At 52.3% G+C, this 12,467-nt stretch overlaps 1 protein-coding gene across 1 annotated transcript in view; it reads left to right on the top strand.

The window, feature by feature from the left end:
- The first annotated feature begins 374 nt into the window (after nt 1–374).
- ONECUT2 (one cut homeobox 2) overlaps nt 375–12,467 on the top strand; it is a 52,327-nt gene continuing 40,234 nt past the window's right edge. Inside the window, exon 1 of the mRNA XM_029060233.2 lies at nt 375–1,800. Coding sequence (XP_028916066.1) covers nt 555–1,800 — 1,246 coding nt within the window. The 5' untranslated portion in view covers nt 375–554. The remainder of the gene's footprint in view (nt 1,801–12,467) is intronic.

Raw genomic sequence — 12,467 nt, forward strand, 5'->3', positions numbered from 1 at the left:
TTCTGGACAGCTCCAGCTTACCCAAACAGAAGACGTAAGAGGAGGAAAGGCTAGGACATGGAGAGGAGGAACTGCACTGGCCCGTCTGACAGAGACCGGTGATTCCCTCCCTCCCTCCCTCCCCACCCCCCCTCCCTTCCCTCTCCCCAGGCGCCCCCCTCCTCCACCGGCCTCCCTCCTCCTCCTCCTCCTCTTGGTCCTCCTCCTTCTCCCCGGCCCCTTCCCACCCACACTCACACCCACCCAGACACGCACCCACCCACCCCCTCCGTCTGTCCCTTTCGCCCCCACACCCTCCCCAGCCCGACTCACCCAGACACACACACGCACACCCAGGCACTCACACAGACGCCCCCCCCCCGCCCCCCCCCAGACACACAACCGAGAGGCCTTAATCCCCAGCGTCGGTCCCTGCCCTGCCCTGCCCTGCCCTGCCCTGCCCTCCCCTGCCCTCCCGGATAGCATCGGTCCGGTCCTTGCCCATCCCGGCGGCGGCGGTGGTCCCCCTGGCCCGGCCCCGCCGCCCCCCTCCCCCCAGCCCCCCGATGGACTGAATGAAGGCTGCCTGCACCGCCTATCGATGCCTCTCCAAAGACCTAGAGGGCTGCGCCATGAACCCGGAGCTGACAATGGAAAGTCTGGGCAGTTTGCACGGGGCGGGCGGGGGCGGGGGCGGGGGCGGGGGCGGGGGCGGCGGCGGCGGCGGCGGGGGGAGCGGGGCCGGTGGGGGCGGGAGCGGGGCCGGAGGGGCCCCCGGCCATGAGGCCGAGCTGCTGGGCAGCCCCAGCCCGCACCACCCGGGCGGCCGCGGCGCCGGCTCCCTGCGGGTGCACCCGCACCAGGCCGACCTGGGCTCGGCGCCGGCCCGGCCGGCCGTGGTCAGCGGCATGGCCTCCCTCCTGGACGGCGGCGGGGATTACCGGCCGGAGCTGTCCATCCCGCTGCACCACGCCATGAGCATGTCCTGCGAGGCGTCGCCCCCGGGCATGGGCATGAGCAACACCTACACCACCCTGACGCCGCTCCAGCCCCTGCCGCCCATCTCCACCGTGTCCGACAAGTTCCACCCGCACCCGCACCCGCACCCGCACCATCACCACCACCACCACCATCACCACCACCAGCGCCTGTCGGGCAACGTCAGCGGCAGCTTCACCCTCATGCGGGACGAGCGGGGGCTGCCGGCCATGAACAACCTCTACGGGCCCTACAAGGAGATGCCCGGCATGGGCCAGAGCCTGTCCCCGCTGGCCGCCGCGCCGCTGGGCAACGGGCTGGGCTCCCTCCACACCCCCCAGCAGGGCCTCCACAACTACGGCCCGCCGGGCCACGACAAGATGCTCGGCCCCAACTTCGACGCCCACCACACTGCCATGCTGGCCCGCGGCGACCAGCACCTGCCCCGGGGGCTGGGCACCCCGCCCGCCGCTGCCATGATGTCGCACCTCAACGGCATCCACCACCCGGGCCACCCGCAGCCGCACGGGCCGGTCCTGGGCCCCGGCCGGGACCGGCCGCCCTCCTCCTCCTCGGCCTCCCAGGTGGCCGGCGCCGGCCAGCTGGAAGAGATCAACACCAAAGAGGTGGCCCAGAGAATCACGGCCGAGCTCAAGCGCTACAGCATCCCCCAGGCCATCTTTGCCCAGCGGGTGCTCTGCCGCTCTCAGGGGACCCTTTCCGACCTGCTCAGAAACCCCAAACCTTGGAGTAAACTCAAATCGGGCAGGGAGACCTTCAGGAGGATGTGGAAATGGCTGCAGGAGCCCGAGTTCCAGCGGATGTCCGCCTTACGCCTGGCAGGTAAGACTTTTCCGTGCCCGCCAAAGGGAGCCGGCTGCGGGGGGCGGGGGGAGGCCCGGGGGGGCGCACCCCAAAGAGCCGGGGACTCTACCTAGCGACGGGACGCCGAGCCGCTGCCCCCCCCCCCTCCTCCTCCTCCTCCTCCACTACTCTCTCGCCCCTCTCCCCTTCTGCCTCTTTTCTCTCTCCCCTAGCTCTCCCCCCGTCTCTCCTCTCCTCTCTCTCCCCTTCTCGTCTCTGTTCTCTCCCCTGAACTCTCCTGCCTCTTTTCTTTCCCCCCATCTCTCCTCTCTTGTCTCTCTTGTCTCCCCTCCTGTCCCCTCTCCTGTCTTTTCTCTCTCTCCCCTATCTCCCCTCCTGTCCCCTCTCCTGTCTTTTCTCTCTCTCCCCTATCTCCCCTCTCTCTTTCTGTCTCCCCATCGCTCCTCACCAGTCTTTTTTCTCTCCACTATCTCTCCTCTCTTCCGTCTCTTTTCTCGCTCCCCTTCTGTCCTCTCGCTTCCGTCTCTTTTCTCTCTCCCCATCGCTCCTCTCCTGTTTCTTTTTTCTCTCCCCTCTCTCTTCTGACTCTTTTTCTCTCTCCCCTTCTCTCCTCTCGCCTCTCTCTTCTCTTTCCTCTCTTCCCTATCTCTCTTCTTCCTCTCCTGTCTCCCCAATTTCTCCTTCCTCTTTCCTGATTCTCGTCTCCCTTCTTTCTCCTATTTCTCCCTTTCCGCCTCCCTCTACCTTTTCTCTTTTCTCTCTATCTTCCCACTCTCGGGTATCTCCCGCGGGTCTGTCTCTTTTTTTCTCTCCCCATTTCTCCTCTCTCCTGTCTCTCCAATCTCTCCTTTCTCTTTCCTGACTCTCGTCTCCCTTCATTCTCCTATTTCTCCCTTTGCTCCTCCCGCTCCCTTTTTTCTCTCTCTCTCCCCTCTCTCGGGTATCTCCCCAGTTCTATCTCTTCCGTCTCTGTCTCCCTAACTCTCTTCTTCTCCCCCCCCCCCCCAACCCCTTTCTATCTCTGTTTCTTTCTTTAGCCCAAGCAGTCCCCGAGCCCGTCCGAGTAGCCACAAGTCCCCGGGTAGAAGGGAGATCTCCCCGGGAAGGATGTCGGGCTTTCCCTGGACTAGACTCTCATTCCTCCCCTCCGGCCCACTCTCACCCACTTTTTTTTTCCACCCTCTTCCCCTTCCCTTTGATTTCTAGAGCCTAAAGTGGCAGGCGCGGTTAATTGGGGGTTGCCCGACTGCCTCGTTGTATGTCCTCGCTCAGGGACGGGGAGCTTGTTTCTCCCAGGAAGTCACTGCCGGGAACGATTCCCCTTGTCCCGGTCTGATCCTATTTGCCCTTGGAACGGGGTGGCCCAGCCTGGCTGCGGGGTGATCGTGAGAGGGGACCGGGAAGTGGGGGTGGGAGCTTTTCTTAGGCAAAACGGGACGGCTCCTCTTCTGGTCTTCGCCAAGCAAACTTCATCTGGCACGGTCCAGAGGCAAAGTCTGGGGGCAGGACGTCTGTCTGAGCAAAGAAAACGCGTCCAAGCCAGCCACAATCGGTCGGATAGGGGGTCTGAATCTGGGTGATGCGGCTCTCCCTTCGGTTGTTCCGGAAGCTTTCCATAGTCCCATTGCATCCTCCCGGGACCTTCCTCCCCCCCCCCCCCATAATGACTAAGAGGAAAGGAGAAAGCCTGGCCTGTCGCATTCCCACCCCCCACTGAAACAGATCCCTGAGTGCGCCGTGCCTTTCCCCCCCCCCCCCCCCCCCCCTTCCTACGTGGGATTTCCGAGAGGTTTCGCTGCTTCCCTCGGAAGAGAAGCCCTCCGGTCGAGGGACTGAGAAATTAAGATGCAAGTTAATGCATCGAGGAGTCAAAGTGCCATCTCCCCCTCCCCCCCTCCACCCCGTGCATTAAGCGGCCTCTGATTCTGTACGGAGCGGAGAGGTGGATTTGCAGTCCAGGGAGAAAACGATCATGATGTTTGGGATATTGTTCTGGGGTTGCATGAGTTCTTTGTGCCTCCTCTAGTGGCGGACGAGCGAGGTACAGGCCTCTATTGTTCTGCGAGAAACCTTCCATTAAACCTCTGGCTCGGAGGGGGGAAGGCGGGGGGGAGGAGGAGAGGAGGGAGGGGAGAAAGCATTTCGAGTGCTTACCAAATAAACTCGGAGCCGAAGAACCTAGGCACGGGGACAGAGTGTATTCAAATAGCACTCCCTCCTTCAGACCTAGGGCCCAGGGAGAGAATGAACAATGGCTCTTCCAGTCCTCTGTGTAAAAACAAAACAGACCCCAAACCCCCCCCCCCAAAAAAAAAACAAAACCCAAACCTCAAAACCCTGCATCGTCGAAGAAGATTTCTTTCGGTATTGTGATGGACAAAGTGGCGGGCCCCCTTGAGGATTAGCAATCTCGGCGGCACTTCTGGGGAGCCGCAGCCGGAGAGCCGCATAGGTGCATAAGATGCATGCATTAGGATTCGGGATTCAGCGTCTTCCACTTGCTCAGCGACGGAGTGAGGAGCGGAGTCGAGCGATTTTGGAGGCTTCGTGTGGGTCGTCCACACACGCGCGCTTCACCGCAGAGCGTTTTCGCCAGGTTGAGAGGTTCGTTAGCCTTTGACCAGCTGATTTAGGTAATGTGACGAGCAGCGCGTTTGCAGACGCATCTTCAGGAGGCATATCTGTTCCCCTGTCCGCCTCTTCCACCGGCCGACTGGGTGATTCAGATCTGTGGCCATTAATCGCTTCGCCGTATTGATTAGCAGAAGGTAAATAAAACAGCTTTCGCCCTAAGACCGTCCCCAGATCCGGCGGGCCTGGGCTATTTGTGGCACAAATGCTCCTCTTTTCTGGTCGGTTGCAAAATGTTGAGGGCAGTTACTTCTCCCTCCTCTCCAGCGGGCTGTTGCTCGCGTTATAGCTATAGGCCGGAGAGAAAGCGAGAGGTGAAAATAGTTATGAAATACACTATGTCAAGAACATTTTTTTAAAAAAAAATGAAAAGGAGAGGTGCGCGGCTGGTCCTTTGTTTCTAGTTGTGGAGGGAGATTGGAGGTCTGGGTTAATTCTGGGTTCCCCAGGGCAGAGGGGAGGTAGTTGAGCAGCAGGGTTGAGCCCTTGGAAACCGGGCAGCCCTTGGGAGGACAATGAAGGGGGAGGGGAGTGTGACAGGGTGGGAGGGCGGAGGAAGGGCACCTTCGGGACAAATTTCCACACTCCTCTCTACTCCCTCCCTCCGGAATCAACTGCTTCCAGGATCCAGTTGGGCAGAGAAGTGACCATCTTAAAAAAAAAAAAAGCATTCATTTTAATATCCAAATGTTAATCAGCGTTCAGGGTGTAGGAAGGGAAGGGACCGTGGAAAACGCTCCAAAAGGAGATCCCACTCCCATACTTGAGACCTTTCCTTCTAATTCACCCAAGGTAGGATGAGATGTAGGTGGGAGCTAGAGGACACAGGTGTTGCTAGCGAAAGTAAGCGATGTCTGAACGAATCCAACACGCCTGTCTGGTATTTGGTCACTCCGAAGTATTTACGTTTGTGCTCGCGTCTTCCTCTCTTATTTAGTATTAAACAGGGGGTGGGGTGGGGGCAGAAGCATAAAACCTCATTTTCTGGTTGTTTTTCATCCACCACTGAAAGTTATCTTTTTTTTTTTTCAAAGGAGGCTTTTTCCCCCATTCCTGCCCAGGGTTCACTCGCCTTTAGTAAAATATGCAGTAGCTGGGATTTGGTGGGGAGGTATTATGTGTTCAAAACAGCTACAGAGACCAGGAAGAGAAAAGCTGAGGCCATCGCCCCATGAATTATTGATAGGAATCTCTGCACGACCCAGAACTGGAGAGGGAGGCCCACGTCATTTGGCTTTGGGTTAAACAGGCACAAACCGAGAGCGTGGGATGTGGGTTCTTCCTCCTTCACTGACACTCAAGGTGAAAGTGGCTGCCAAGAGCCCTCCGGATGTTTTCGTATTTACCACACTGCTCTGCCCGGAGGGCTCCAGGGGTCCCTCTGGAAGGAAGGGAGGGAGGAATTCGGGGGTGTGTGTGTAGGGGAGGGTGGGGGTGATGGGAGTCAGAGGCCTCAGAAACAGAGTCTGGTCTGGGGGGGGGGGCTCACTCTTCCAAGGCGGGGAATTTAGATATTTTCCTTCTTGTCTTTCCCAGGGTTGTTACTGTCTCTCCCCTTCTGCCCCCAGTCCTTACTCCTGCACCTTTCTGAGCCACCGAATCAAGTGGTTTGGGAGACCCCAGCACAGTATGAAAGGTTTCCTAGGAGCTTTTAAAGAAGGGTGAGGTAAATTTCCCAGAAAGCCAAATAAATCCATAAACAAGAAGAAAAGCAGTAATGCCTTAACGTAGCCTATAGTGCGATAACAAAGTTAAGAGACATAGCCGATCCCTTCTGAAAAACGGCGATATTTTCCATCCCTACCTGCTGATCCTCGATTTCACTGATTTTGTTAATCGAGTCGAGATTCCTTGATCGGAAAATAAAAATCACATTTAGTCTTTTTCTATCTTTGGGATTAGCTAGATTGAACAGGTTTTAAATGAGAAAAGGCATCACGGCTACGGAGATTCGCTGTAGAACCTAAAAAAGGAAAGGGAGACTGGGGCGGGGGGGAGGGAGGCAAAGAGGGAGGGTCTCCCCCCTTAGTTGACCAGGGAAGGTGCCGTGGCCCCGCCACCCCCTCAGCCTGGATGCGTGATCAGCCAGGAGATGGAATCGTTCTTGGTGAGTAACTTCTCCCGAGAGAGCTGGGAAAATAATAATAATAATAATAGTTGTTAAGCGCTCACAATGTGTCAAGCGCTTTTCTAAGCGCTGGGGTAGAGTCAAGCTAATCAGGTTGGACACAGTCCCTTTCCTACAGAGGGCTCACCGTCTTAATCCCTATTTTACAGATGAGGTCACAGAGGGACAGAGAAGTGAAGTGACTTGCCCAAGGTCACACAACAGACAAATGGCGGAGTCGGGATTAAAACCCAGGTCCGTCTGCCCCGAGGCCCGCGTTCTATCCACGAGAGAGAGGGAGAGGGCCTGCGGGGAGGGAGGGAGCTTTCAGTCTTTCAGGGCTTCTAACCGTGCTTTTCTTGAGGAATGCACGGTTAGTAAGCCGTCCTTAAATCCTCGTCGTTTGAGGTTGTGTCACCTATCCGATGAAAGCGGGAGTGCAGTGCCATCCGGGGGAAAGAGAAGCAGAAAAAATGAGCAACTTTATGATCGGTTTCATTAGCATGCATAGTATGGATGGTTTGACAGTGCAGCCCGGGACAACCGACTGCATGGATAATAATGATGGCATTTGTTAAGCGCTTACTATGTGCCAAACACTGTTCTAAGCGCTGGGGAGGATACAAAGGGGATCAGGTTGTCCCACGTGGGGTTCACAGTCTTGATGCCCATTTTACAGTTACTGAGGCACAGAGAAGTTAAGCGACTTGCCCCACAGTCACACAGCTGACAAGCGGCGGAGCCGGGATTTGAACCCATGACCTCTGACTCCCCAGCCCGTGCTCTTTCCCCTGAACCACGCTGCTTCTTTGTCCCGCTCCGTGTGCCCTAATTGCCATAAGACACATAACCTCTGGCCTTCACATCGGTGCCGCGCTCCGTTAAAGTCTTGGTGTGGTGTGACGAGATCCAGCTACATATAGAACACTGGTATGTGACATAAAATATTTTTGCTCGATGGCCCGATCGGATTAATAATTGAAGAACCCACTACTGTCCTCGCCTCTTCAAATCCCTGGTGAATCAATAACACCTTTCTAATATGCATTAGAGGGGGAGCGCAGAGAGTGCCGAGGGGCGGAGGAGAAACGCACACCCGCCAAATCACCAAAGCAGTGAGGATCTCGTGAAATCAGAAAGTCTCCGCCTTTATTTTTATTCCAGCCTTTCCACCGTGTGGTAATGTCGCTTTCTCAAACAAATGTGTATTTGGAGGGAGATCGATGCCGATAATGTTGAGAAGATTAAAAGAGCATTTGTGCTGGCAACAATAACATAAACGTGTGGACCCAGGTTTCATTGATCTGGAACTTGATCCGGCTAGTTTCCAGTAAACCCGATGGTGAGTTCTTCCCAGCACAGGCTTCTTCACCACCATGGCCCTCTCAGTCTCCCCTTCTCTCCCTTAGTCCTTTCCCTTCTCCCTCCCCTACTCCCCCCGCCTTTTTTTTTTTTAAAAAAAATCTCCCTTGTATGTCTTTTCTTCCCCTCTTTCTTTTCCTACCTTCCTCCTTTCCAAAGGCTTTCCTCGCTGCCCTTCGTATCCTTTTCCCTCCCGGTCCCTCTATTCTTCCCTCATTCTCGCCGCTTCTCTTCTCCTCCCCATCCCTGAACGCTGCAAACCCTTCCATTCCTAAAAATTCGGAGAGGCCGATTGTCAAAGGTAATTGAAACAGGGACGAGTCAACGTTTCGTCCGATTCTCATTTCTAGAGATTTACCGTTTTACCGGCTACTATAAATTCCCACAGAATCATCTGTGTAGCAGAGGTAATACTGGAGTCTTTATGTATTTCACCTTTTAAAAAAATTTTAGGGACTAGCTTTGTAGACAAAAGCCCTCTCGGGACCTTTTCTATTAAGGCTCCCAAAACAGTGTAGCACAGCTAGAAACAGATGAAGTTTACGTTTGAGGGCACAGAACAATAATTTACAGCAAAGGAGGAAAAGGCTGGAACTTAATTTTTTTCCTCTTCGGTAACACCTAACTCCGAAGCTTAGGGAACATTTCACGATCTGGTTTCATTTTAAACATTAGAAAGCAAGAGTCAGAATCCCGCGTAGGAGAAAGGATTTAAGCATCGAATGTAAATAACTCTGGGTTAGGCCTTCTCCAAAGCGTGCCCTTCTGAAGTGGGGAAGTCAGGAGAAACCAGAAAGTGTTCTTTTTTTTTTTTCTGGAGTCCCCCAACTTTTTCATCGCAAAATGTCGATCTGGAGAATACGGCATTCAAATAGGAAGTCTGTAGGCCAATGGTCTGCACATGTACAGAGTAAAGATTGCTCTGAGAGTGGGCTATATCGTGTCTCTGGAGGAACGCCAACGGGGGTCTTTAATGGACGCCCTGGAGTCGGTGTTCAGAGGGGCATCTTTGAAAATCCAGGATTAGCCGTTCAAGTGACCTTCAGGTGGGGATGTGGTCTGCAACCTCGAAGAAAAGGAGTTCTCGCCCTCCCCACCCCCCCAATTTCTTCCACCTTCCCCCACCCTCCACCCTGCCCCTGAGCACTCGGTAGGAGACGAACGAGTAACTTTGATCCCTGATGTAAAATTTGGTCCTAACTTTCTGAGATTTCGAAGAGAGCACTTTGAGAAGTCATCCTGTAAATTATGCACACTCTCCTCTTTGCTTCCCCCAGCTCTCGCCTCCAAAGTGTTGAATTTGCAGAAAAAAAAAGTGCTCATGATTGGGTCGGAATTTTGTGAAGGGAGAGAGAGTGAAAAGAGCATAGAAGACTCCTACATTTAAAGAAATCAGTAGTATAAAGATGGCATCCGTTTCCTTTCAAAAAAAGAAAATAAACCGGAGAGGAAACCTGCCACAGAGGCAATCATCTATATTTTAAATAATCCGAAAGCAGCAAAACGAATCCACCATCCCAAGTCGTAACAGAGTTGAAGGCCGTAGATAATTGGAGTTTCCCAAATTTTTGTGGGACCCTCTTCAGCTGGAAAAGCTCCCCACTTGGTAGCAGATCAATCACCAGGGGTCGGTCCAATGAGGACCGCGGCGAGGGGAGAGATGCGGGGTTTTGGGTTTCCTCAGATCCCTCTCCCAAGTCAGCTTCCCTAACCTGGAGCACCACGGTGTCCTTTCTGGGTCCCGGACAGAAACAATATCTGCTTCCTCTGCGCCTCGCCTGAGTGGGATCTTCGGGGATGCCTCTGGAGCCGATTAGCTCGCGCCAATCCCCAAACCCGCTCTTCCTAAAAAATTCCAGAAGGCGCTCGACCTGCTATCCTGGGATGGGAGTCCACCCAAGAGAGTTTGAGGCGAGGACAGGGGCTTGAAGGGGCCTTGAAGATGGGCTCTGGTCTCCAGTTTCCCAAGTTCTCCCATGGTTTCAGGCGCCTCTCGGCTCCCTCTCCGCGGGGCTGGGAGAGGAGGGAATGGGATGGTGGAGGGAAAGGAGAGGCTGCGGATAAGTTGCTGAGGGAGCCACCGACCTGGGCCCAAAAGCCTAGGCGTTGGCCAAGCCTTTCTGGAGGCGGAGGAAGTGTGAGGTGAAGAGAAAACCTCCCCCAGGTGGTTGACAAAGTTCCTTTAGGCAGAGAAGGAATGAAATGTCTAGCGACTGCGGAAAAAAACAAAACCGTTACTAAAAAGGGAAATATTAAAAAGAAAAAAAAATCCACCTACCCGGATCATTCTAAAGAAAAGACCGGATCTGTATTCAGCCAGGACTGCTCTCTGTCGTTTGAGGATGCATTACTCTGGCGCAGGCGGCAGACTTTGTTTGGGTGAGGAGAACACCTCCAATGTAATTTAATCGGCGTTGGACTTTGGCTCGCGTAATCAAATATACATATACTTTCTCCTGCAGGAAGAAAAATAATTTCACTCTAACACGTATTGACTTTAGAGGCATGTAATCTCGGAAAACCTTCACATTTTAAAGGGAAATGGAAAATTAAGGGGGAAAAGAACCCACAGTTTTAGCCGTGGTCCATGTCGCTGTTCAAGAGGAGCCCAGTACCTACTAGGAAAGAGCAAGAAGAAGGCCTTCCTGGAACTCATTTATTTGCCGCTCCTATTGTCAATATTTTTTCTACAAGGAGCAGAGGAGCCTCCAGCTCCTTCGAGGAGGGACCCAAGGCAATCAGTCTGTGTAGATCTATAATGTGGTCAGAATCTGGGCGGGCCGGTTGACTCCATCTCCAGGATTTATGCTCTCTGCTTCATTTTTATTTGAGCTGCTCTATCTTTGGTGATTGGACCCCTGTCATCCTTTCTGAGGCATCCTTTTATGTTTGCACAGCTTCTTGGGTGAGGGACTCCCCTAAGCGAGCTGGCGTGGTTCCGATTTTCTCGCTACAACTGTCGGGTTGGGAGGAGAGCTGAGGGTTGGCCACGGGCAGCAGCTTGCCGTCTTCCAACAGGCCCTAGATGAGAAGTGGGCTCCTTCATTAAGGAGGGTAGCTGCAATCTGCTCAGGCCTGTGCAGAGTTAAGTAGCACCCCCAGGGCTCAGAGCAAACTGCTGCTGATTCTACTGCAACAGCTCTCCCTGAGCCGAAGCAAGTTTAGACCCTCTTCTCCCACCCCCTCGCAGGGAGCTGGGCATTGTCTAAGTTGAGTCTGTTAGAAAATCTGTTGTAAACACAGATCCATTGATTTGCATTTGTCAGGGAGGAAAGTTAAACCAGTGAAAAGAGAAGCCCTCACCCTTTTATGCAGGGCCAGGGAAACCTTTCATATCGATCCCATTGATCCAACCTTTCCCTTTAAGGAAACCACATAGTTAAAGACCCTCGTTCAATAGATTTACCCTTCGCGCTTGTGATATTCCTTTAAGTGTTCTCATCTAGGATAGTGCGGCATTAAGCCTACAATCCAAACCAAACAAAAATGAAACTGAAGGGAGAGAGGGGGAAGCATGGTGGAAAATGAAATCAAACTGAAACACCAGCCTGGAAAGTGTAATGATTCCTTTGGTGGTTTTTGTTCAGTCTAACCAATACGGTGATTCACTTAGAAAGAGGTAAAATAAATATATATTTCTTTATAAATAAGGAAATACGATTATATGTAGTGTTGTTATTACGTTCTTTTTCCTTTTTTTTTTAACCAGCAGAATTATTTCAAATTGAATTGAGTTGGGCTAGCTTAGTTAGATTCACAGACCATACTGTTTACGTATGAGTGCAACAATATTTCAATACTAATGGCACTAGGGATAGGCCTGATCCATTTGTTGATGAATGAAAGAACAGAATCCATAGGATTTTAAGAAGGGATGTTAGAGAATCTTTATTCAGACATAGATTACTGAAAACAATTCAAATGAGAATGAGATGCAGTAAAATGAAAGACTATACTGAGATCTGTGCCAGGAGGAAATACAAGGGCATATTGCAAATGAATAAAGCAGGTTTTCCTTCTTGGCGATAGCTTATGGAATAATGCAGACAGAATAAGAGATGTTAAAATGACACACAATAAGAAATGACATACTATTTTCTTTGGTTATCATTCAGATGTCTTCAGCTTTGAAAGGCATTTTCACTTTCGGGGACGGTTACTGTAGCTCAATTTTATGAATTCTCCCCTTTATCGCTTTGCGGGTAAAAACAGATGGCCTTTTAAATGCTGTGCTTCACTAGGTGTTTTGGGAGTTCTTTGGTGTTTCTTTGTGAGCGGGTGTAAGAGAGAATGAAAAATATTAATGATTCCTTAGGTGAGCTAATGTATTTATCTGTTTAGTGAGTTCAAAGGGCAGAGTTCAGCTATGGTTCAGGTTAATTGAACACGCAGCAATGCTCTTCCTGTGAAATACTGAACCAGAAAAAAAAAAGTACATTCCTTAAAATATTATGTTTAACACTTTCCAAATGTAATGAAATTTAAAATGTTTTCATCGTGAAGTTTGATGTTAATAGCCCAACACAACAGCTTCAGGAACGCCTGGTTAAACAACAACAACAAAAACTAGTAAGAAGAAAAAATT

Source organism: Ornithorhynchus anatinus, chromosome 3 (assembly GCF_004115215.2).
Source record: "Ornithorhynchus anatinus isolate Pmale09 chromosome 3, mOrnAna1.pri.v4, whole genome shotgun sequence".
Lineage (NCBI taxonomy): Eukaryota > Metazoa > Chordata > Mammalia > Monotremata > Ornithorhynchidae > Ornithorhynchus > Ornithorhynchus anatinus.